The 23655-nt window shown below is 40.4% G+C and overlaps 1 protein-coding gene across 1 annotated transcript in view; it reads left to right on the forward strand.

Annotated features, from left to right (window-relative positions):
* The first annotated feature begins 12656 nt into the window (after window positions 1-12656).
* The window catches only part of KDM3A (lysine demethylase 3A), a 61843-nt gene continuing 50844 nt past the window's right edge, over window positions 12657-23655 (forward strand). Inside the window, 1 exon segment of the mRNA XM_051974393.1 lies at window positions 12657-13032. Coding sequence (XP_051830353.1) covers window positions 12847-13032 — 186 coding nt within the window. The 5' untranslated portion in view covers window positions 12657-12846.

Here is a 23655-nt window from a genome sequence, read left to right on the forward strand (position 1 = left end):
TTTATAGAATTAAGCTTTATGTTCTCTTAACTTTAAAAAGTAGTTGATTCTAACATTTGATATGTTTCTTTAAGAAGAAAATAAATACAATTTTCCATTTACTGAAGGATTTAATTCTAATTTTCTCTCAGTCTTGATAACTGCTCCTACTATAATGGAGCTTTAAAATTTGCAAAATGCTTATGTCAGTTATCATTTCTACTTTAAGAGCTGAAATTTTAAGTATGAGAAAAGCAGACAGATATATACCTAATTGTTGTTCACAAAAACTGCAGGACTTCACTTTCTCAAGCATTTTAATAATTAACCAAGCTTCTCCTTTTTTCCTGAGAATAACTAAAACTGAACTGAACTGATATCTAAAGAGTCACCAGATCCAGGAGTACGCTTGAAGTAATAATTTAGCTTTTAATTTTATTATCTCACTTCCTATTTTAGGTCATTGGCTAATCTTACTTGTTATCTGGTGTGGGCTGGTTCTGTCGTCTAAGGCTCCAGGCTCCAGGGCTTTTTTAGTCTCTCTCCCTTTTTTTTTCTCGAGGTCTCAGTTGCCTCATCTGTACAAAGAGAGAGTTAAACTAGCTGGCTTCTGAGGTCCCTTCTAGTTCCCAATTATACAATTAAAAACTGAGACAGCAGCATTCTAAAAACACTACATACCCTCTTTTTGTCCTTTTACCTGTAATGTTTTTATCATATTTAAAATTATCAACACATTGACTTAGATCCCTTTAAGTAAGTGTTGTTACATCCATCACTGTTATGATGCATGCACCTTACTGAAAGGAGTGGGATGGGGGGCATAAGAGGATTATAACTTTCCAGGGTTGTAGTGAGGAGCAAATGGGATAAAATTGGTAAATTCTTTGCAAATCTTAGAGAACAAGAAACATGCTAACTAGTACTATTTAATACAGTTAATGTGTTGGTAGGTTCTGAAGAACTGACTTCTTTCTTTTCCTTTCCTTTTTCTTCATCTGCAAGGGATGTTTTGTAACATTCCTATTCTATTCCACCTTTGCTTTTGTAATCCCTATTTCCTTTTAAGATTTGGCTCAAGGGCCACTTCCTTCAAAGAAATCCTTCCTGGTTCTATGAGTTACTGCTTCTTCCAAATCATTGTATATTTACTTTATACTGGTCCTGAATTTACTTATCTGTGAATATTCTCTTGGTACAGAAATCCTTAACTTTTTTTTAGTGTATACAGTGGATTTCTCTGGCATTCTAGTGAACTTTTATGGATCCCTTCTCAGAATCATGTTTTGTACCTGAATTTAACATGGAAGGAAATACAAAATTTCATCTAGTGAAAATTTTTTTTTTCCCCATCCAAGTTCATGGATCTCCTCAAATCTATCCATGGATCCCTTTGTCATCCTTGAACCTCAGATTAAGAATCCTAGTCTTATAAAAAACTTTTATACAAACAAAACTAATGCAGACAAGATTAGAAGGGAAACAATAAACTAGGAAAACATTTTTACAGTCAAAGGTTCTGATAAAAGTCTCATTTCCAAAATATATAGAGAATTGACTCTAATTTATAAGAAATCAAGCCATTCTCAGTTGATAAATGGTCAAAGGATATGAACAAACAATTTTCAGATGAAGAAATTGAAACTATTTCTAGCATATAAAAAGATGCTCCAAGTCATTATTAATCAGAGAAATGCAAATTAAGACAACTCTGAGATGCCACTACATAACCTGTCAGATTGGCTAGAGTGACAGGGAAAGATAATGTGGAATGTTGGAGGGGATGTGGGAAAACAGGGACACTGATACATTGTTGGTGGAATTGTGAACACATCCAGCCATTCTGGAGAGCAATTTGGAACTATGCTCAAAAAGTTATCAAACTGTGCATACCCTTTGATCCAGCAGTGTTTCTACTGGGCTTATACCCCAAAGAGATACTAAAGAAGGAAAAGGGACCGGTATGTGCAAAAAATATTTGTGGCAGCCCTGTTTGTAGTGGCTAGAAGCTGGAAAATGAGTGGATGCCCATCAATTGGAGAATAGCTGAATAAGTTATGGTCTATGAATGTTATGGAATATTATTGTTCTGTAAGAAATGACCAACAGGATGATTTCAGAAAGGCCTGGAGAGACTTACATGAACTGATGCTGAATGAAATGAGCAGGACCAGGAGATCATTATATACTTCAATAACAATACTATTGAAGAGGGGACCCCAAAACTCTGAAAATCCTTAAAGGAGAAAATCTCCTTCAACTAGTCCTCAGTGAGGGACCCCGCCCTGAAGGACAAACAATTTCATACTTTTATCTAGGTGGGGTTGGCTCAGTCCTGAAACTCATTGAATTCAATTCAAATTCTAGCCCTAGTTGAAATCCAGTGGAGGAGCCAACTTGGGATTCCAATCTCTCATTATAAAAAGAGCCAAACTAAAACCCTCTCTTTGCAGAGGTTCCAAACATGCTAGCTATAGTATGCTTGGCATCCCAAGGAGCCTTTGCCCACTGGAAAACTCTTTCCAGTGCCATCCTCTCTTTACCCTCACCTATTTCCCTAACCAGACTTTAATTTTACTTCCAATCCCCATAATAAGCTACTCTTTTATCAATCTAGGTTTTCAGGTCTATAAATTTCTTTACAGAGAGCCTTTGAACCACCAGAAGAGAGTCCCCAAAACTCCCTACCCTTGTGCCGAATCCTAAGGGATTGCAGGGGAGACAAACCTCTCCATTTGGTTCCCTGAACCCTGAACCCTGAACCTACCACTAGACCTCATTTAAACTGCCTGACCACCAGAAACCCTAATTTCATTTTGGTTCCGTAAATCTAAGCCTCATCACTATATGATGATCGATTCTGATGGACGTGGCCCTTTTCAACAATGAGATGAACCAAATCAGTTCCATTTGTTCAATAATGAAGAGAACCAGCTACACCCAGCAAAAGAACTCTGGGAAATGAGTGTGAACCACTGCATAGCATTTCCAATCCCTCTGTTTTTGTCTGCTTGCATTTTTGATTTCCTTCACAGGTTAATTGTACATTATTTCAAAGTCTGATTCTTGTACAGCAAAATAACTGTATGGATATGTATACATATATTGTATTTAACATGTACTTTAACATATTTAACATGTATTGGTCAACCTGCCATCTGGGGGAGGGGAATTACTTACAGGAATGTTTAAATTCTTTTTCTGTATTTTTTATTATTTCTATGTCTCTGTGACCTGCATAAGTATGGTGTGTGCAAGCCAATATTTACTTAAAACTTAAGATATATTTACTTAACCAGAAATGATGACATTTATCTTTGTTCAATGTTATCAATATTTAAATTATTAAATGCCATCAATTTAGTAATCTGAAGTTTGAAGATCTGACTGATGATTCCTCTCAGAATCAGGGAAACAAAGCATTCCGTTCTAATTTGCCTTTGGCACCAATGTTTAACAATCAATTAGGGGAGAGGGCACTTATTTTTCAAAGCTCCCCAACCTATGATGTAATCCTTTGTAACCAAACCTATAAAAACTGTATATCTTTCCTAAATCTTTAGCCCTTCTACTGCAAGCTTTCTCTCTTTCCCTCCTTGCAGTGGAATTGCTCATTCTCATGAGAATTTATTAATAAATTACTTTTCTGCTTTCTACTGAGTGATTTCTGAGTAGTCATTTTGGGTAAGGGTCTTCATCCCTCACAGGGGGAAGAAGGGGAAAAGTTGAAACAAAAGGTTTTGCAATTGTCAATGATGAAAAATTACCCATGCATGTATCTTGTAAATAAAAAGCTATTTTAAAAATGTAGTACTTAGAATCCACTGGCAAAGCTTCCCAGAATGAGTCTTTCTCTTCCTTTCCTTCCTCCCTTCCTTCTCTCCTTCCTCCCTTCTTTCTCTCCTTCCTTTCCTCCCCTTCTCTCCTTCCTCCCTTCCTTCCTTTCTTTCCTTCCCTCCCTCCTTTCTTTCCTTCCCTCCCCTTCCTTCCTTCCCTCCCTCCTTCCTTCCTTCCCTTCCCTTCCTTCCTTCCCTTTCCTTTCTTCCCTTTCCTTCCTTCCCTTTCCATCCTTCCTTCCTTCCTTCCTTCCTTCCCTTTCCTTTCTTCCCTTTCCTTCCTTCCCTTTCCATCCTTCCTTCCTTCCCTTTCCTTTCTTCCCTTTCCTTCCTTCCCTTTCCATCCTTCCTTCCTTCCTTCCCTTTCCTTTCTTCCCTTTCCTTCCTTCCCTTTCCATCCTTCCTTCCTTCCTTCCCTTTCCTTTCTTCCCTTTCCTTCCTTCCCTTTCCATCCTTCCTTCCTTCCTTCCTTCCTTCCCTCCTTCCTTCCTTCCTTCCTTCCTTCCTTCCTTCCTTCCTTCCTTCCTTCCTTCCTTCCTTCCCTCCTTCCTTCCCTTCCTTCCTTCCTTTCTTCTCTTCCTTCCTTCCGCATGAAAATGGGAGATTTAAGCACACATTAGCAATGCAAATGTCCAGCTAGATTTCTCTAGTATTACATTATTGAGTTAGTCAGTAAGTCAACAAACACTTTAAAATCCTACTCTGCCTCAAGCACAGTGCTAAACCCTGCTAATATACAAAAAGACAAAAGATATCCCGACCTCAAGGAGTTTACAATCTAATGGGAGAGATAACATGCAAACAAATGAAGGAAGATCCTAACTTTAAGTGGCATTGGAAAAGGCTTCCATTTGAAAATGGTATTTTAGTTGAGATCAGAAGAAAGCCAGGGAAGCTAGGAAGTGGAGAGAAGAGAACATTGCAGGAATGGGGTACAGAGAAAATGCCAAAAACCAAGGGGAAGAAGCCTCTCACTATCAATGGGAAAGTCATTCTTCTCACCTAACTCATTTCCAGCCCCTTGTTTGTTTGTTTTTTTTCCCCCTCGGGGATCCCACTTAGAAAGAGTTGAGAGGCTGAGAATCAGATGGAGTAGAGTTGTCTTTTAGGTAGCTAGTTGAAAAAATGTAGTTCTGCAATTGGGGAGAAACATTTTAATACCTGGAAACTAAATATTGCTGCAAATGCACAACTCCCTCTTTCTTTTTCTTTCTTTCTCTCTCCCCCTCCCTCTTTTCTCTCTCCCTCTCTTGTCCCTTTCCCTCTCCTCACTCCTATTCTTCTCTTTCTCCCTTCTCTCTCTCTCTCTCTCTCTCTCTCTCTCTCTCTCTCTCTCTCTCTCTCTCTCTCTCCAAACTTCCCCCCTCCCTTTAGCCCCCCCACCTCCCCCTCCCATTATGCCCACCTCCCAACTCCTGGTACTTCCCCTAGTTAACCTCTCAAGTAACTGTTCATGTATCACAATCACTGGGCACATACTTTGTTGCCATCTTTTTATTATCACTAAAAGTGTTGCCATAAAGAATCTGTTATATATGGGGCTTTTCTTCACCTTGGGGGTATGAAACTAAAAATCAAAAGGTAGGAACACTTTATTCATATTATTTGCAAAATTTGAAATTGCTTTTCTTTTTTTTTTTGAAATTACTTTTCAAAATAGTTGTACTGATTCACTGCTCTCCACCCCCCAACAATGCCCTATTTATCTCCCCCAAATCCCACCAAAATTGGATTCTTCCTTTCTTCTGCTATCTTTGTCCATTTGCCAGGTATGAAGTGAAATCTCAGGGGTTATTTTGAATTGCATTTCTGTTATCACAATAAATGCTTGTTGATCGATTAATTTAATCCAAACTCTTCCTCTTGGCTTGAGATTATAGTGTGTCCTTGATGCCATGACATGCAAATGAACTGGATTTAAGTGAGAAGTGAGGGAGGGCTGGGCAAAGTCACCAGCCTCACTCCTTTAGAGCCATTTGGGTCCAGGGGACAGATAGACATTAGGAGGACCGGAGATGGCCCTGGATGAAATGGCCTTTTTAAATTTTAAGGTCTTCAATAGATCTCTGTTTGACTGAGGCTGCACCCATTCAGGGATTAAGAGTAGGTGGCAATCGAGGCAAATAATCTCTTTCGCCTAGTCAAAAAATATGTGTGTGTGTGTGTGTGTGTGTGTGTGTGTGTGTGTGTGTAAATCTTGGAGGAAAAGATCCTCAGGGTTTTTGGACAAAGAAAAAATGATTGCTATTTACCTTTTTTTTTTCTTTTTGGATTGAGGCACAGAATTTTGGATTGAAACTATGAATTCAAAACAAAGTTGACTTTAGTTAATCTTTTATCAGATACACATCAGTTTATGTTAAGTCAACAAGCCCTGGGGAATACAAATACAAGCAGAATGTTAATTCCTGCCCTCAAGGACCTTACATTCTAAAGGAAGAACATAAAAATTAAAAAAAAAAAAAAAAAAAAAAAAAAAAGCTGGAATCCTCTGATGGGAGGTCCATACTGCTCTTTTAAAATGTAGGAAAATTTAAAAAAAAAAAAAAAAAAAAAAAAAGGAGGAAAGGGAAGGGAAGGGAGGAGGGAGGAGTGTTTAAGGATAGTAAGATCTAGGAAGGAATTTATTTTCTTTTTGCATGGAAATTTGATATTTTTAGGCAGAGAAGAAAGAATCAGAGGAGGGGAGGTGGGGAGGAGAGACTAAAGATTACGACAAAGGAGGCATAATTGAGAAAGATCCTGAGGAAGATGGTTGGCAATGGGGTCGAATAAAGAATAAGAAATATGCTCCTTCCCTTTCCCCTTCAGAGCAAATAAGGAGAAGGCACAAAGAAGTTCTGAGATGAGGGTATAGATTTGGATCTGGAAGATTCCTGCATAATCATCTAGTCTAATCCTCTATTTTACTGGTCAGGAAACAGAGATGCAGATTAAACAATACGGATAGAGTCAGTATCGGAGCTGGGATCATCCTTTGCTTCTTGTCTGTTGCTGTAGGACACTGCTCAGATCTCGTAAATAAGCTAATAAAAACTATACATAATCTTTTAAGATTTGCTATACTCACAACAACTCTGGGAATCAGGCACTCTTTATTTACCTTATTTTATAGATGAGGAAACTGAGGCATATAGAATTTAAGAATCTTGCTAGAATTACATAGCTAGTGTCTGAGACAGGATTTGAACTCAGATCCTTCAGACTCCAGGTCCATCAATTTATGCACTGCACCACCTACCTGCCAATAAATGCTTGGGGTGGGTGGGTGGGTGGGTGTTTTAAGTGTTTATCCATGCTTTTTTATTTATTTCTTTAAATCACTCTAATTTTCCCCAGTAATTTTCCCAGAGAGCCATCCTATAAGACAAAGAGAGAAAAAGGGAGGGAGGGAGAAGGAGAAGAAAAGGGAAAGGAAGAGATAAATTCAGAGACACAGAAATTAGTATTACTGATCAAATATGGAAAAATTCTGAAAATATGTACAATGAATAAGACCTATAGAGCTCCCATCTCTACAAGGGGATAAAGTGGGAGTGTCTTTTTATGTCTGTTTTCTAAGAAATGCTTGTTCTTTAAAATTTTACTTTTTTTTTTTGGTGGCTTTTTTTTCATTGTTTTTGTTTTTTCATTGTTACAATCCTTGTGCATATTATTTTCCTGGCTCTGCTTTATTTCACCTGTTTCAGAGTTAATGTAAACTTTACCATGCTTATCCATATTCATTGAATTTCTCCTTTCTTACAATAGTTATGTTCCATCACTCTCATGCCACAACTTGTTTAACTATCCTCTTACCACTGAATATCTACTTTGCTTCCAATTCTCTGCTGTCACAAAAAGGGCTGGTAAAAAGATTTTGGTGTATATCGATAGGGCTTTTCTTCTTATTAAAGCTCTCAATGTATATAAACCAAGGTCAAAGGGTGTGGACATTTTATTCACTTTATTTGCAGAATTCCAGGTTGCTTTCCAAAAGCTTGTGCTGATTCACAGTTCCCCGGATAAAGCAATGAAATATAGAATAATAGTTCAAGTCTTTCTTCTGACACGAATGGGTCAAGGCAAGTCTAAAAGTCAACCAGTTTTGTAGCAAGTACTTCATAATCCAGTACAAAGTATTGAGAATACAAATAACCAGAATGATAGACTCTGCCCTAATGGAGCTTATATTCAATGAGAAGATAATACATAAAAGGGAGCTTCAAAGATAGGGAAGGGGTTAATGTGACAATATCTGAGTGGGGGCATGGCAGAGAAAGTCTGATGAGTTAGCAGTGCTACCTGGGGAGGAAAAGAACCTGAATGACTGGGCCTTCTCCTTAAAATGGAAATTACAATAGGAACCAGCCATTGAAGAGAGGCTGGGAGAGCAAGATGCTTCCAAAAGGAGGAATTGAGGGCTCCAGAACTCTCCCAGGTAGAGAGACAGAAATGTTGCTTCTATGTATCTGTTTTTACTTGCATGGATAGAGGTTGTTAGTTGACCATATTGATGAAACCATGGATCTGGTTCCTAACCTTCATTTCTCAGTTGAGGAAATTAAAGAACAGAGAAGACTGAGATTTGGTCAAAAGTCACATGATGACCCTTTTTTAGAAAAATGAGTCATAATAAGGGATGAAAGAAGAAAAGCTGTAATGGTAACATCTGGGACTTTAATAGAGTGATATATTGATTCCTAAAATCACTGCCAACAGCAGCCATGAGACTTCATCTGAGATTACCAGCATACATTTATTTTTTATTTTTAAAAATTTTATAGCTTTTTATTTACAAGTTATATGCATGGGTAATTTTACAGCATTGACAACTGCCAACCTTTTGTTCCAATTTTTCCCCTTCTTCCCCCCACTCTCTCCCCTAGATGGCAGGATGACTAATATATGTTAAATATATTAAAGTATAAATTAAATACAAAATAAGTATACATATCCAAACCGTTATTTTGACCAGCATAAATTTATAATAGCTAAAAGGATACTCTACAGATCAGAACTTCTGTTCAAATTTCCTTAGATCTTTCCATTTGAATGAATAAATTTTTTCTGTTTCTGGTACTCTGCTGAGTACTCCAAACTATAAATTAAAAAAGACAGTCTTTGTCCTCAAAGAACTTACTTTATAATGGGTAGAAGTGATGCAATAAGGGACTGGTGCTTAGGGAAGGGAGTTTTGGTCTGGAATGTCAAGGATGGAGAACTTACCTAAAGGACACTCAATTGACTGTCTTTTCCATATTTGATGGTAATACTGATTTGAGTGCTCAAAAAAAAAAAGGAAGTCAGTATTTCACAGCAGGTATATGGCAAAATGACATGGCTCGAATGTGATATGAAGCAAAGTCTTTCTTTTCTCCTTTTGGCTTTTCTGAGTTGTATTTTATTCAGGTTGTGATTCTATCTGTAGCATATGAAAGCTTTGGGGCAACTTCCTCCCCACACCCACTACCACTGTTAAGTATTTAGGTTTTGAATATAACCCACCCATTTGGGTTCCCAGCTAATAATTCAGTGCAATGATTTTGACCTATATGCTTCCTTCTAAGACCATCACTTAAGAATCAATTTAGTGAGTTAACCTTAATATGGTGTTATAGGAGCCTAATATTTCCCCAATATCTGTGGCACAATCTCCCACAAGGACAGAAGAACCTGGGGAGAATGGGCTCAAGGTTAGGGAACGAAGAGGTAACTCACAGCTGAAACTCCCTTTGTATTATTTATGGAGTGTCCCTCCCCACACACAATAGTATTTTTTTTTTTCCAATTACATGTAAAGATAGTTTTAAATATTCATTTTTGTAAGATTTTGAGTTTCAAATTATTCTTTCCCTCCTTTTCTTCCCTCACTGCTCCCCAAGACTGTAAGCAATGTGATAAGTTGTGTTAAGGAGTACTCTAAGTACTATGAGTCTGTGGGAGCTTTGTCCTTGACTGCCAGTGTACTCACCACCACCTGTCCTGAAGTGACATTTAAGACATTGACAGTAAGTCTAACTTTCTCAGACCCTTGAAGTAACTCGTCTGGCCAAAGTTCATTGTGGGGAGAATGAAGGGAATTTGGCTGAAATCAATGCCTCTTCTCCCATCCCAGCTCCCAATGGTAGTAGTTAATGTATTCGAAAGCCACACATATTCCTATTTCGGGATAGACTCCCATTCCATCTATCAACTCATTCTTTTATACATGATCTAGAGGGTATAATAAAATCCCATAGTCAATTGCAACACAAGTTTTTCTGGACTCATTCCACTTCGAGACTTTTAAAGACTTTTCAAATTTAATCTAAGGTCTTCTGATTCATGTAAGTCATCAAGTGAAAAAATGTGATGAGGATTGCTTTTAGTCCCAATCTTATACATCTATTTTTAGGTTCTTTTCTTATTCCACCTTTTAAAAGTTTTTTTCCATTTTTATTCTTGACTAGGGTATTTTAGGTACTTAAGCTGGAGAACTCTACCATGTTACTGTAAGTTTCTTGGGGGCAAGAAGAGAATTCTTATTCTGGAGGTATTATAAGGTATAAGACATCTACATTAGGGAGTCACAAGAAATGTAAATATTAAACAAGGATTTTATTGTTATTGCTGTTAGCAGTTCATGAATCTATTTTTATACTTTTAGAATACTGAAAGTGTGACAACTTTCAAATTGTTGATTTACTGCTTAAGAGAAAAAGATGATGGAATTTAACATCTAATGGGGAGCTTAAGCTTAACCTTCAACTACATTTTCCATATATTTCAAATTCTTTTACTAGATGTAGCCAATAGATTTTCATCCTATCAATCCTTTCCCTTCCTCTGAAATCCTTGGCAAAGGATTGGCAAAATCTTTGGATAGAGTCAGGAGATAGGTGGAAATTCTGTTATTCAATCGCTATGTGACAAATCACCTGCATCAGTAATTCTGCTTTTCTTAGGGCAAATTGCCTATCTTGCCATTTTTAACAATTTTCTGGTAATATTTGGTGATGTTTCTTATTAGTGATTTAGAATAGTTTTTCACGTGACCATTAATAGTTTGCAATACTTCTTTTGAAAACATTCTATCCTTTAACTGTAGGGTACTCTTTTGGTCTTTGTTTTAGTTCTATTTGAATGAATATCACTCCTGTTGCAGATTCCAAAATTATTTTTTCTGATTGAACAGCTTTCCTCATTATTCCAGTGGCATGGTGTGTCCAGAAAGTTTTAGATTATGTATGTGAAATTATCTATTTGATCTTTTTATGATCAGTTCTCTCTCTTCAACTAAGAACACTCCCCGCCCCCAGCCATAGATGTAAAATGTCCTTTATCAATTTTTTTTATTTTAATGCTATGAATAATGAATATTATCCATTAATATTTTGAGGGTATTGAGGCATATGGTATAAAATATAGGTCTATAATTAATTTCTGCCAGATTATTAAGTTTTCCCAGGAGTCTGTCAAATAGGGAGTTCTTCCAAGTAACCTATGCTTGAGTTTATTAAATACTAGGTTATTTTCTTCTGATTTTTTTAGTCCGCTGCATTAATCCGCTTCATTCTTTTTCTACAGTACTAGATAGCTCTGCTAATTAGTTCTTTATATTTAAAAACAAGGTCTTCTAAGACACCAACCCAGCTAGTGGCTGGGCCGCGCCTCTTTGTCCTTCAAAGTCAAAGCCTTCCCAAGTTGGCTGCCATCTCATCATCCCACACCTTCATTTCTTCTGCCTAAGGCAAGTCTTCCGAGGATTTCGCCTTTCTGTCTCCACCAACAAGCCCATTACGCTAAACTGACTCAATTCTACACGACTCAGCCCTTCAAACACCGCAGGCCCCACCAAGATTTGGCCATTCTTCATTTCATTCAAGATGGCGGGCCTTCCACGTTCCCAGCCAAAAGGCTGTGTCTGCGCCTGCGCTCCCGGAAGCCACCTGGCTCAGCGGCCTCCGCTCGCGTCCCAGACCCGCCCTCACGAGCCGGGTGTCTTTGCGCTGGTCCCGCCCCTCCCGCCGACTCACTCCTCCCTCTCTCTGAGTACGCCTGGAACCGCACGTAGAACTCTCCCCCGGCGGCTTTCCCCTCCCCCTCCAAGATCCTTCCGCCCCTCTGAGGAGCGTCCTTGATCCTAAAGAGCAAAAGGCGTTAGTCCCCGAAACTTTACAGGTGATTGTTCCCTGGGGGAAGCACGACTTCCTTTTCCGCTTTCCACAAAGTTGAGCGCTTCTGTGGGGGGAACTCTTTTATATAGTCCACGGGTCCCCGTTGGGAAAGAATAGGCCGCCGGCGGAGGGATCTTCTGATTCCGCGCAGTAAGTCTGACGGGAGGGGGGGTCGTACTGGAGTTGGAAGGGAGGGGGCGGGAGGGACGCTAAGGGGGTGGGGGAGCCAAGGAATTGTTTTCCCCTTCACCACGCCTCTGGATCAGCGACCAATAGCAGAAGCCGAATCTCCCAAAGGCTCCGCCCATCCCCATCGCTCTGGCCAATCAGCGGCAGCAGCGGCTAGAGGGGGCGGGCACGGGCTCTGTGCGTGTCTGGCTAGAGCGTTTGGACCGAGCCGGAGGGAGATCACGGTCGGAGGCGCCGCCGTCCGCGGAGCAAGAGCGCCGGCTGAGCGGCCCAGCCTCGGGCGCCGGGGGTAGCCCGGAGCGCACGGCCCATAGAGGCCGCGGAGAAGGGCGAGAGTGCGGGACGCCGGCCGGTAAAGCCCCGGCGGGGCCCGGGCTCGGCCGGGACCGGGTGGGGCGGGAGGGACTGCCTGGAAAGGGCGGGGTGCGAGGGCGGGGCGGTTGGGCCGCCTCCCCGGGGCTCCCCCGGGACCGTCTTAAAGGCCGTCCCGGCGAGCGGGGCCGCGTGGGCCGGGCGGCGCCCGGGGCGGGGGCGGTGCCGCCTCCCCTCCCCCCTCGGCCCGCTCCTCCCTCCTGGGCGCCCGCCGCCCCCGCGCCGCCCGCCTGCTCCCCCTTGTTTTCCTTTAAAGGGAGGCGGCGGCGGCTGAGCCCGAGCCGAGCCGAGTCCGCCCCCCGCGAGCGCCAGCCCGCCCGCCCACCGCCGACATGGTGCTCACGCTCGGGGAAAGTTGGCCGGTGCTGGTCGGCAAGAGGTTCCTGAGCGTGTCGGCCTCCAAGGAGTGCGGGGGCAGCGGCCACAGCTTCGACGTGGAGCGCGTGGACGAGTGGCCCTGGGTGTCGGGCACCATCCGCGCCGTGTCCCACATCGACGTGACCAAGAAGGACCTGAAGGTGAGGGCACGCGGGGGGGAGGGGGGCGGGGCCCGCGCCGCGGGGGGGGGGGCGGCCTCCTCGAGCGAAGGACGCTTCTTGGGGGTTGAGGGGGGCCGCAGGTAAACTTCGGAGGCGTGTTGGAGGGTAAGCGTGACTTTTGGGAGGCGGGGCTTGCCAATGCTGGCGGTGTTGGGGTGGGCGCTTGTCCATATATGGCGGGTCAGGGGTGGGGGCCTGCCTGTATAGGTTGAGGCTCCGCGTGGGTGGAGCTGTCCGGGGTGGGCGCGGCGGTGCCCGCGTTTGGGGGCCGGGGCACGGGGCACCCCGGGGCTCGCAGCCCAATCGCCGCGAGCTCTGCTCGGAGCAGCGGCTAGTGCCATTCGCTAATGGAATCAGTCGGCTGGAAGGAGCGTGGAACCCCCGGGAGCGGAGCCATTGTGCCAACAAAGAGTCCTTTGTGCGCGGAGAGCTCGCCCGGGGCCTCGCCGGCTTCCTGGGGCACCCTGGGGAGGGGGCTTCTGGTCCCCCGGAGCGCGCTCCGACGCTCCCCCCGCCCCTGGTTGGTGAAATGGTGTTCGAGAGTGACTCGGTGCCAAGGAAGTTAGAGCGGCAACAATGGATGGGTGCCAGTCGGAGACAACTTGGTCGTATCGCCGAGCCGGGGTTCAAAGACAAAAGTGCGTTCTGAGCGTGGCTGTAGGAACCAAGCCTTTATTAAGTAACTGGCAGCAGAAAGACTGTCCCAAAGAAGCTTGTTCTTGGGGGGCTCCTCCAACATTACTAAGAGCCTTCTAGAACCAGGCACTCGGAGGGGCCCGAAGAGAGCCAACATGGAACCAGCCCTTCTTCAAGGAGTGAATGTTGAAAGGAAATAACCTGTAAACCCTAAAGAGTTCTGTCAGGCTGGCCCTTAGATGTCGGACCAGACCACGATTTTGTACAGCCTAAATATGGAGTGGATAAATACAAAGCAGTCAAAATAATAGTGCCTGGGATCAGGGAAGGTTTCCCATAGAAGATGTTTGAGCTGTCCATCTTGAAGAGGAGCCCTTGGATTGGAGGAGATGGATAATGAATAACAATGAAGTGGATTTGGTTGAGTCCCCAAGTGTTTGAGGAGGGTGGGTGCAGACCAAAGAAGTTGGGAAGGTAGGATGGGGCCAGTTTTGAAGGAAAAGCTTTAAAAGTAGAGGACTTTACACTTATCCTAGGGGGTCATGGGTAGCTAGTAGAGAAGTACTACTAGATGAGGCTACAGTGGGGGAGAGGAGTGTTGGGAAAAACCAGCTTGAGTTGGGAAGCTTAAGGGAAACTAGTTAGGAGGCTCTTGGCTAGAGGTTGAAGGCCAGATGCAAGGATATGGACTTACGACTATTCAGGCTTAGTGTTAAAGGTACAAGCTTAGGAGATTGGAAATGTGGTGGTACCTTGGACAGAAATGGTGGGAGGAGAGAGGAGGTTTTTTGAGGAAAGAGAATGTGTTTTGGACATGTTGAGTTTTAGGTTTCTCCAGGATATCCAGTTTGAAATCTCCTATAGGCAAGGACTAAACTTGGGGAGGAACTGGGCCTGGATATATTTAGATATGTGAGTCATCTGCAAGAGATGAATTAAATCCACGGGGGGTGATGAAGTTACCAAGGGGGAAGACCGCCTTCAGTTTGGGGTATGAAGTGGATGGTAACCTAATGAAGAAGCAGTGAGACAGGTGGGAAAGAGGTCACCCAGGAGAGAAGTTAGGGTTATTCTGAAAAGTTGGTGAAGAGGATACAGGAGGGAGGAGGTTAGCTGGTAGGAGGATTGGGAAATTAAATCGACAATTAAGATGCCGTTGATGACTTTGAAGGGAGTAGTTTTGAGACTTGAAGTCAGATTACAAAGAATTGAAGAGTGTGGCATGAGGATCACCTGGGTTTTAAGCACAGGTTCCCTTTGGGCAATTGGTTGGAAGATTGATTTTAGAAGCAAAGGCATGGCAGGTCTTAAAGGGTTAGGTTATATCAATCACATGTCTTGCAGTATACCTCATGTTTTACTTTTTTATATCTATGCATATGTCTCCTAAAACAATTTTTTTAAAAAATTCTGGTATGGAAGGAAAATTAGTTTAAGATCCTTTCTGAAGTTGTGTATTGAAGGTAAAGAGGTCAGTAGTCCATCATATTTGCTGTGTCCCATCTGCCTTCTGAAGTAGACTTTATTTAGAAGAGTTTCATCTGTTTAGATCAAAATGATTTGATCAATTGATTAAATATCAAGAATATACTAACAATGACTCCACTTGCATGCCAGTTGAGCTCCTTGAGCTTTCAGCCTTCTGTTTTGGTGGATTCAGTTTGCTGGAGGGGCTCGTCACTGTTCTTAGGTTTTCATTGGTGAAATTTTGACAGGAAGTGGGTGGAACAACCAAGAAGAGAGTTGCATTACCATTGAATAATATGGTGATACCAGTTTTGATATGTATATTTGGGCTAATTTTATACAATAAAAGTTTTTCAAAATACCAGAAACTTAATGACCATGTCTAGACTCACATATTAAGGGGAGTGCAGGATGAGAGGGCTTGAATTAGCAGCAGCTTTCACTACTAGGAAAAAAAAAAAACAACTTAATCGCTAGCATTGATAAAAGTGCTTTACAGATTTGTTTGAACAAACTTGGAGGGCAAGTGCTGTTATTTCCTTTTTTTTTTTTTTTTTTAAACTAATGAAAGAATTGAGGGAGGCAGGGGTTGAATGAATTTCCCTTGGTCCCAGAGCTGGTGCTGAGGGAGATTTGAATTAGGGCTTCCTGACTTCAAGCCCAGTTCTTGATCCACTGGGCCACCCAGCTATAACATTTTGAGTCATATCTCTCCAACCTCATTGCCCATCCTCCTAATAGAAGGGAAAAAAACACTAGCTTTGGAGACAGAAGACCTTGGTTCAAGTACTAACATAGCTACTAGCTAACATTGTGATATGGGTAAGTCAATTAATTTCTTTAAGCCGTAGTTTACTTATGTGTAAATTAGAAATAATTATGTTTTTAGGATTCTAGGTAACCCAAAGAGTAAAAAGAAATTAGGCTGTTTGGCAATATACATAAAAAGTTGGATGTCAGGAAAACTACATCGAGTTCCAGGGCCTCTGATGAATGTTTTTTGCACTGAGGCCCATGGTGATGTGAGGAGAAAGTTAACCTAGTCCTTAGGGAATTGTGTGTTAGCAAGAGGGGTGAAATGCAGACAGCCTGAGGGCTCTACAGGCATCCTTGAAAAATAGGGAGAAATTGAGAAAGACTCCTCGCCTGATGGGTGACATGCAAACTTTTGGGGAAGACTTGGACGAGGGTCTCAGAGACAAATGAGTTTTGTGTGATCTGCATTGTTAAAGGGAATTTCTGAATTGATGAGATCATCCTTAGAATTGGAAGGGGTTTCAGAGGCCAACTTGGTCATTTAACAGATGAAGAATCGAGCTTAGAAGAGTGATGTGACCTGATGGGTCAAGTAGCTAGCAAGAGGCAGAGGTAATCTTGATCCAAGTTCAAAAACTTGCCTTTCCTAGGCCCTTTTGAGTATTTAATAGGACAGACTGCTCCCTTGGAGTCCTCCTTGAGACAGAATTCTGGGCTCAGTGGGTCATAGGTAGATTTAAGAGCAGGAAGGCTCACATGTCATTTGATCCTATTCCAGGCCCTATTGTTTCCAAAGCCAGTTTGTCTCTTTTGATCGTTTGGTATTTCTTTCTGAGACTTTGGAATTTAATTTTTATCTCAACTACATCTTTATGATTTTTTATTAATACTTTTTTTTGTCAATTTTTGAGGCTTTCTTTTTCTGATTTATGCATGCAGCTTTGTTTAAAAAACAATCTGGAAATAAACAATCTGGGAAGTCTATTCTCTTCCTTATCTGTTCACCAGATTGATAAACACCCTGGAAATTTAAAAGCATGCCCCCCATTTAAAAAGGTTTTACCAGTCTTATTTAGGCTGTTGAGATATATAGATTAGGATCTCTTGTAATTTTGAAATCTGTTTTGTATTATGTCACCTCTATGACCATTACTTACTAAAAGCCAAGTAGTGATTGGATATTGAATGTGAAGATAGCAAAAAGAATTGTGTCCTGTTAAGAATCTATATTGTTTGATTAAACTATAAAATAATTTTAGATATGACACTTTCAAACAGTACACGTATTCATTTTTATGTTTATTCAGAATATTTTCATATACTCAGCAATTGTGTTGATCAAATGGATTTAGGTGTTCTTTCCAGTAGCATAGATCACTGCCCATCCTTGTTTGCCTATTCAGTGTCATTTTGGTTAGTGTTCTGTAAGATGCCACTGTGAGTTCATTTAATGTGCCTAGGGACCTTCCTCATTAAGAATGTAGTAGAGAAGCAACTGGTCTGTCCAGTTAACCTTCACTCTGGCAGCCAGCCTGTCATCTCCTTGGGAATCCTATGCTAGTGTACTTGTTTAGGTACAGCCTGCTCACACCTCTCCATTTCCTTCTGATGATAACCATTTTGCATATGATTTATCTAAAATGTTTATATTTTTAAAATAATGTGTAATTTTAGCTCTAATTATGATTTGTCCTATTAATATTGTGTAGCCAAGAAGTCACTTAACCTCAGTTTACTTCTCTGTAAAATAGATGTCTTAATCTGTCTTTTAGACAGATTTTCTAAATGTCTTAATAACTGTACTCTTTCCTTAGTTGAAAACTTTTTGTTAATTTTACTGTCATATTAAGAAGGTTTATTTTCTTATCAGCTTTTTCTTATGAATAGTTTTGATGCATCATGAATTAACCTTAATTACTAAAGATTGAATTCAGTTAACCCAAGACCTTGTTGTTCTACTATAACTTGGAGTTGATGTCATTTTCCTAATCAAAGTAAATTAAAGATGTATTTTACTAGTATGGGGTAAATCTGGGATTTCTTCCATATGGGTATTCCCTCCATGAATGCAGCTCACAACCTAGTCATGCCTTCTTATGTTTTGATTCTTGTCCATGTCTTTTAATAAAACTGCCTTAGCCGGGCCAGTCAAGGAGCTAGGCGTCCTTACTCAAACTCTCTTGGCATTTTTTGTTGTTCCGTTCAGTGATGCCTGACTTTGCTGTCCCTTTCGCCTTCAGTCTTTCCCAACATCAGGTTTTTCCAACGAGTCCTGCATTGGACTTAAGTATTTGACCTTCCAGGTAGCCTGAATTTAAATATTGTCTGATTTGATGATCTTGCCATCCAAGGTATTCTCAAGTCTTCTCCAGTACAAGTCTAGTCATCATTCAAAAGCATTAATTCTGTATCACTCAGGTTTCCTTATAGTCTAGCTCTCACAGGAATTTATTGCTACTGGAAAAACTATAGCTTTGACTCTAAGGACCTTTGCTGGAAAAGTGATGTCTATTTTTTAGTATACTGTTGAGATTTGCCATGGCGTTCTTTTCAAGCAGTGAGTGTCTTTTTTTGATGTTAAGCTTCAAGAAAACTTTTACCCTCTCCTTTTTCACCCTCATTGAGATTTAATTCTTCTTTACCTTCTTTATAAAAATGGTATTTTCTGCATTATTGCTTTTGTTGATATTTCTCCTGACAACCTCAATTCCAGCTTCTGATTTTCTAGCTTGGCATTTTGATTAGATCTTTGATAAAATTTTGTGGTACTCCTTTTCTAGTTTTAGGCCAATCAGTTCCATGTTCAGTCCTAATTTATTTCTTGGCTGGTATATATGTTCCTCAGGAGAGAAGTTGATCTGTTACTCTCATCTTTTTTGAGTAGATGCCATACTCTTTGCCATATTTTGTTTTGATCCATATAGTCACAGTAGTATGATTGATTAGTGAAACAAGAGGCATTGTTTACTTTTTCTGTAGCTCAGAAAAGGTTGGCAATTTGGTCTCTAATTCCTCTGTCTCTTCAAAAACTGGCTTGCTCTTCTGGTAATTCTTGGTTAACATTGCTGCAGTCTAGCTTGCAGAATCTTAAGTATAACCTTGTTCCCATGTGAAATGAGCACAATGAACATTCTCTGGTATTGCCCTTCTTTAAGATGTGGTAAAAATCTGTGATGAAGAGAAGCTGAGGCAATAAGTGAGATCCTGAGCTCCTCAGTGGCCAGAGATGTAATAGCACAAAGTGGTCTTTTAGATAGTTGGTGATAGTGGAGAAAACAATCATCCTTCTCTGGTAAAGCACCTGTGAGTTACAGGTTGGAGAGGCATAATATCTTATTACTCTAGGGATTTTTCTTCTGTTCAACAAGAGTTCAAACTGTAGCCCAAAGAAATGGGGAATTTACTCTTATTAAGAAGTCAGACCCTTCTTAATGTTAAGTAGTCAAATTGTCCTTTAAATCAAACTAATTCTCAATAATTAATGTAGAATAAAGTGAGACAAGTTTCACAAGAATTGGGGACTTACACTGATTTTTTTTTCTTTCAATCCATTGACCACTGTGGAGGTTTCCAAATCTGCTGGCATTGAGTGCAGCTCTGTTACAGCATCTTCTTGTAGGATTTTAAATAAGTCAGCAGGGTGTTCCATCATCTTCACCAGCCTTATTGTTGGCAGCTCTTCCTAGGACTCACTTGACTTCATTCTCTAGAATGTCTGGCTCTTAGATTGTAGATCCCCTTGTGGATGTTAGGAATGTTAAGTTCAATTTATTGGGGCTACCTCTTAATGTCTTTCTATTTGTCTTTTATCATGCCCATTTTTATATGAAATTTCCCCTTGGTAGCTTTTAATTTTCTTGAAGAGATCTCGAATCTTTCTCATTCTATTGTTTTCTTATTATTTCTTTGCATTGTTTCTTTGAGAAAACTTCACTGTTCTCTTGGACATATCTTTCCTTTTCTCCTTTATCTTACACTTTTTTTTTTCAGCCTCATTAAACAGCCAGTTTGTTTTCTTGATGTTTTTCTTGGAATGTTTTTTGTTGTCTCCTTTGCAGCGTTGCTAACCTTTGTCCATGATTCTTCATGGTAGAGGTACTCCCTCTATCGGATCTAATCCCTTATATTTATTCATCATTTCCTTCATATTCATATTATTTAAGTTACACTTATATGGCTTGATGGTTTTCCCGACTTTTTTCAAGTCTAATTTTGCAATAACAAGTTCATGATCTGTGCTATTGTCAGCTCCAGGTCTTGTTTTGACTAACTGGAGGCTCTCCACTTTAGACTGCAAAATATAGAATCATTTTAATTTCAGGCTTGACCATGTGGTGAGGTTACCTCTTAGGTGAAAAAGTTATTTGTTGTGACTACTGAGTTAATTTTGATAAAACTTAGTATTTATCATACATCATTTTGTACTCTCAGGCCAAACTTGCCTGTTATTCCAAACATTTCAATCACCTGTGATGAATGTGACATCTTTCTTGATGTTAATTATAGAAGTTGTAGTTTTTCATAGAATTGACCTTTAATCTCTTCAGCATCAGTGATTGTAATGTAGACATTTGTATTGCTGTGATGTTGAATAGTTTGTCTTGGATTTGTGTAATTTTTGAGATTATATCTCTGTGCTTTTCACACTCTTGTGCTGACTAAGGGCTACACTATTTCTTCTAAGGGTTTTTTGCTCACCATAGTATTTGTAATTACTTATCCATTCCCCCATCCATTTAAGATCACTCACCCCCAGATGTTGATATTTAATCTTTCTATCTCCCATTTGAATCCATCCAGCTTACCTTGGTTCATAGATCTTACATTCCAGATTCCAGTGCAGTACTTTGATCTTGTGCAGCATCTATTTTCCTTTCCTCACAACCACAGCTGAGCTGGGTTTTGCTTTGGCCCATTCTTTCCGGGACTACTTGAAGATGTCTCTACGCTCTTCCCCACTAGTATATTGGATACTTTCTGTCCTGGGGTCTCATCTTGTGGTGTCTTTATCTTTTATCATTTTAATACTTTGCATGCTTTTCTTTGCAAAGATAAAAGTGGTTTGGCTTCTTCAGTGGATCACCTTTTGTCAGGACTCTCCACTATGACCTTTTCATCTTGGATACCTTTGCACGATGGAACTCATAGTTTGATTGAATTATTCAAGTCCCTCCACTATGACAAGGTAGTGATGTTGAAAGTGAAAGATATCCCAGCAAAATTAAGGGTCCCCAATGCATTTTGCAGGAATGGCGAATTCGCAAGCTCAGTTTGTTACCAAGTTAAGGGGCAAAGATTTATTATGGGATAAGGATTAGCAAAAGAATTAACTAAAAGGATTAGCAAAGAACTTGGAGCAAGAAGATAAATTTATAGGAAAAAACAAGAGATCCCATTCTTAATGGCTCTGCTATGTTTCAGAAACCCTTTATCACTGACCAACAGATTTGACAGATTGTTAGGACAATAGCACTCCTTAAGGCTTGGGCGCCTCAGGATTACTGCTGTATATCTCCTAGAAGCTGCACTCTATCAGTGATAGAGGAGGGACTAAGTACCATTAGATTCTGTGAAATTACATATCATTTATACCTTGCTTTGTATATGACCTGCCTCTTCAGTTCCCTTTATGAAGCCATTCTTCTATACAGGACTTTGGCAAGTTGCTCACACCTACCATGGGCTTCATCATTGCTGTTTGGAGCACCTCACAACTCCTCCCTGGCCCCTTACAGCATCAGTGGAAGAATATTGTTGCTAAATTTGGACCTTTTGAGGAGGCGATTTGGGACTATTTGGAGGGTTGTGATGTTTCCAAAAGACTAGTCTAGTCCTCCACCTGTTTAGTTTTAGGCTCAAACTCATTTTCCATCTTCATATGTGTGTGTGTAGACGTAGCTCTCTGTCTTTATTTGCTACTGGGAACAACTCAGTGGCTTGTCCATCCAGCTGTTTATCATATTCTATATAATAAACACTCTTTATCCATTTTTCCTCTTTATGACAGCTAGGTCAAACAAGAGTCATCAGTGATTGTAGATCTTTAGAATGTTCTGGGATTTGATGCAGCTGGCCAGAAGTCATCTACAAACAGCTGGGGTTGGTGGTGGGAGTCAGGAGGTGGGCAACAGAATCGTCCCACACAGGGAAACTTGTTGATGCAGGACTTTGTGGCTCTGTGTGCATGATAGGCAATTTCATCTTATTTTGCCTATACAGCTTCCTGTAAGCTCCTTGAGGGCAGAAACTCTGTCTGTATCCCTCTACATCTTACTATTTTATATCTTAATTTGATAGAACAATAAGAGGATTGTCTGAGCAAAGCTCTCTCAGCTATATCTTTGCAGGCTTTTTGCCTTGTTTCTGAGAGCTTTTTTTTAAGGAGTGAATCTTGCTCTGCCAAATCAAATGCTTATTTGTAAAGTTAGGTGTTTTCTAAGCCAAGTATTACTGAATCAGATGAGGTTTGCTGCACAATATTGTTGGGAAAAGCCTGCCTGTTCTTCTCTAAACATCATCAAAGATACCCCCTTGAATCTTGTATCAATTTCCTAAAATCATTTCTAGGACAGGCATGTCTTCAGTTTGCATATTTCCTCTAATCTTTGCCTGGATGCCTTCTGTGCAACTTTTAATCCTGTCATGTGTTGCCTAATATTATTTTAAACTCCTCCATAAATGCTGCTGCCTGTTCGTATCCACTGTGTGCCTCTTTATTTCCTTTGAGTAACGGTACTCATTTCTCTCTAGTTACAGGTTGTTGATTCCATGACTGTTTCTGACATTTGCCTGGTTATCCATTTTTTTTCTTTTTATGGTAATACTTTAATAAATAATATAAAAAGTATATTTTAGGGAGATGCTCAGATGCCATATGTAATTTCTAGTCCAGCTTCCTTCATTTTACAGGGATGGTATGGTCCAGAGAAATGTCATAATTTACAGTTAAAGGTAGAAGTAAGCCTAGAATCCAGGTCTCCCGACCCTTCTAGTGTTCTTTCTATACCTCATTCTAGTATACTCAACTGGATCCAAAGGCTAAATCCAAAGGCTTTTTTGACTTTTCAGCAGCATTTTGACACTGCAGAAGATTTTAAAAATTGTATCTTAATAGATGTTTTTTAAAATTTCTTAGTACCATAAAAATTCTTCCCTTGAATTGTGTATGTATGCTAGACTTGTGTTACCTGTTTCTTATCACTTTTAAGATTTAAAATTATTCTCCCACCTCCAGAGTAGGTTCTGAAACAGGAATTCATTGGTGTAGAGCCGAGCTTCTTAAAGTTTTTCCACTTGTGACTCCTTTTCACAAGGTGAAATTCTAATTCATGACAGCCCTTGGATAAATTTGGACTAGACGGTCAACAAAATCTCTTCCTATTCCAACACCCCCTGTTAACTGTTTTTGGCATTTTTTTCTCCCATCAGTCATTTAACAAACAACAATTAATTCCAGTTCCATATCATTAGTGCCCTGTTGATCATTGCAAACTGGATGTGCCATAGGGAAAACTACAAAACGGAATTCTTTATTTCACCCACAAATGTTCCTGTTTTCTGTTGAAGACATGAACCATCTTATAGTTACAAAAGTTCACAACCTCTGAGTCATCCTTGACTCATCTCTCCTACCTACATAATCAGCTTGCCAGGTTTTATTGATTCTACCTCTACAATAGCTCTTAGATCTATTTCCTCTCTACTGACATTGCCAACACTCTCGTTCAGGTCAATTTTTGCCTT

Source organism: Antechinus flavipes, chromosome 2 (genome assembly GCF_016432865.1).
Source record: "Antechinus flavipes isolate AdamAnt ecotype Samford, QLD, Australia chromosome 2, AdamAnt_v2, whole genome shotgun sequence".
In the NCBI taxonomy this organism is placed as follows: domain Eukaryota; kingdom Metazoa; phylum Chordata; class Mammalia; order Dasyuromorphia; family Dasyuridae; genus Antechinus; species Antechinus flavipes.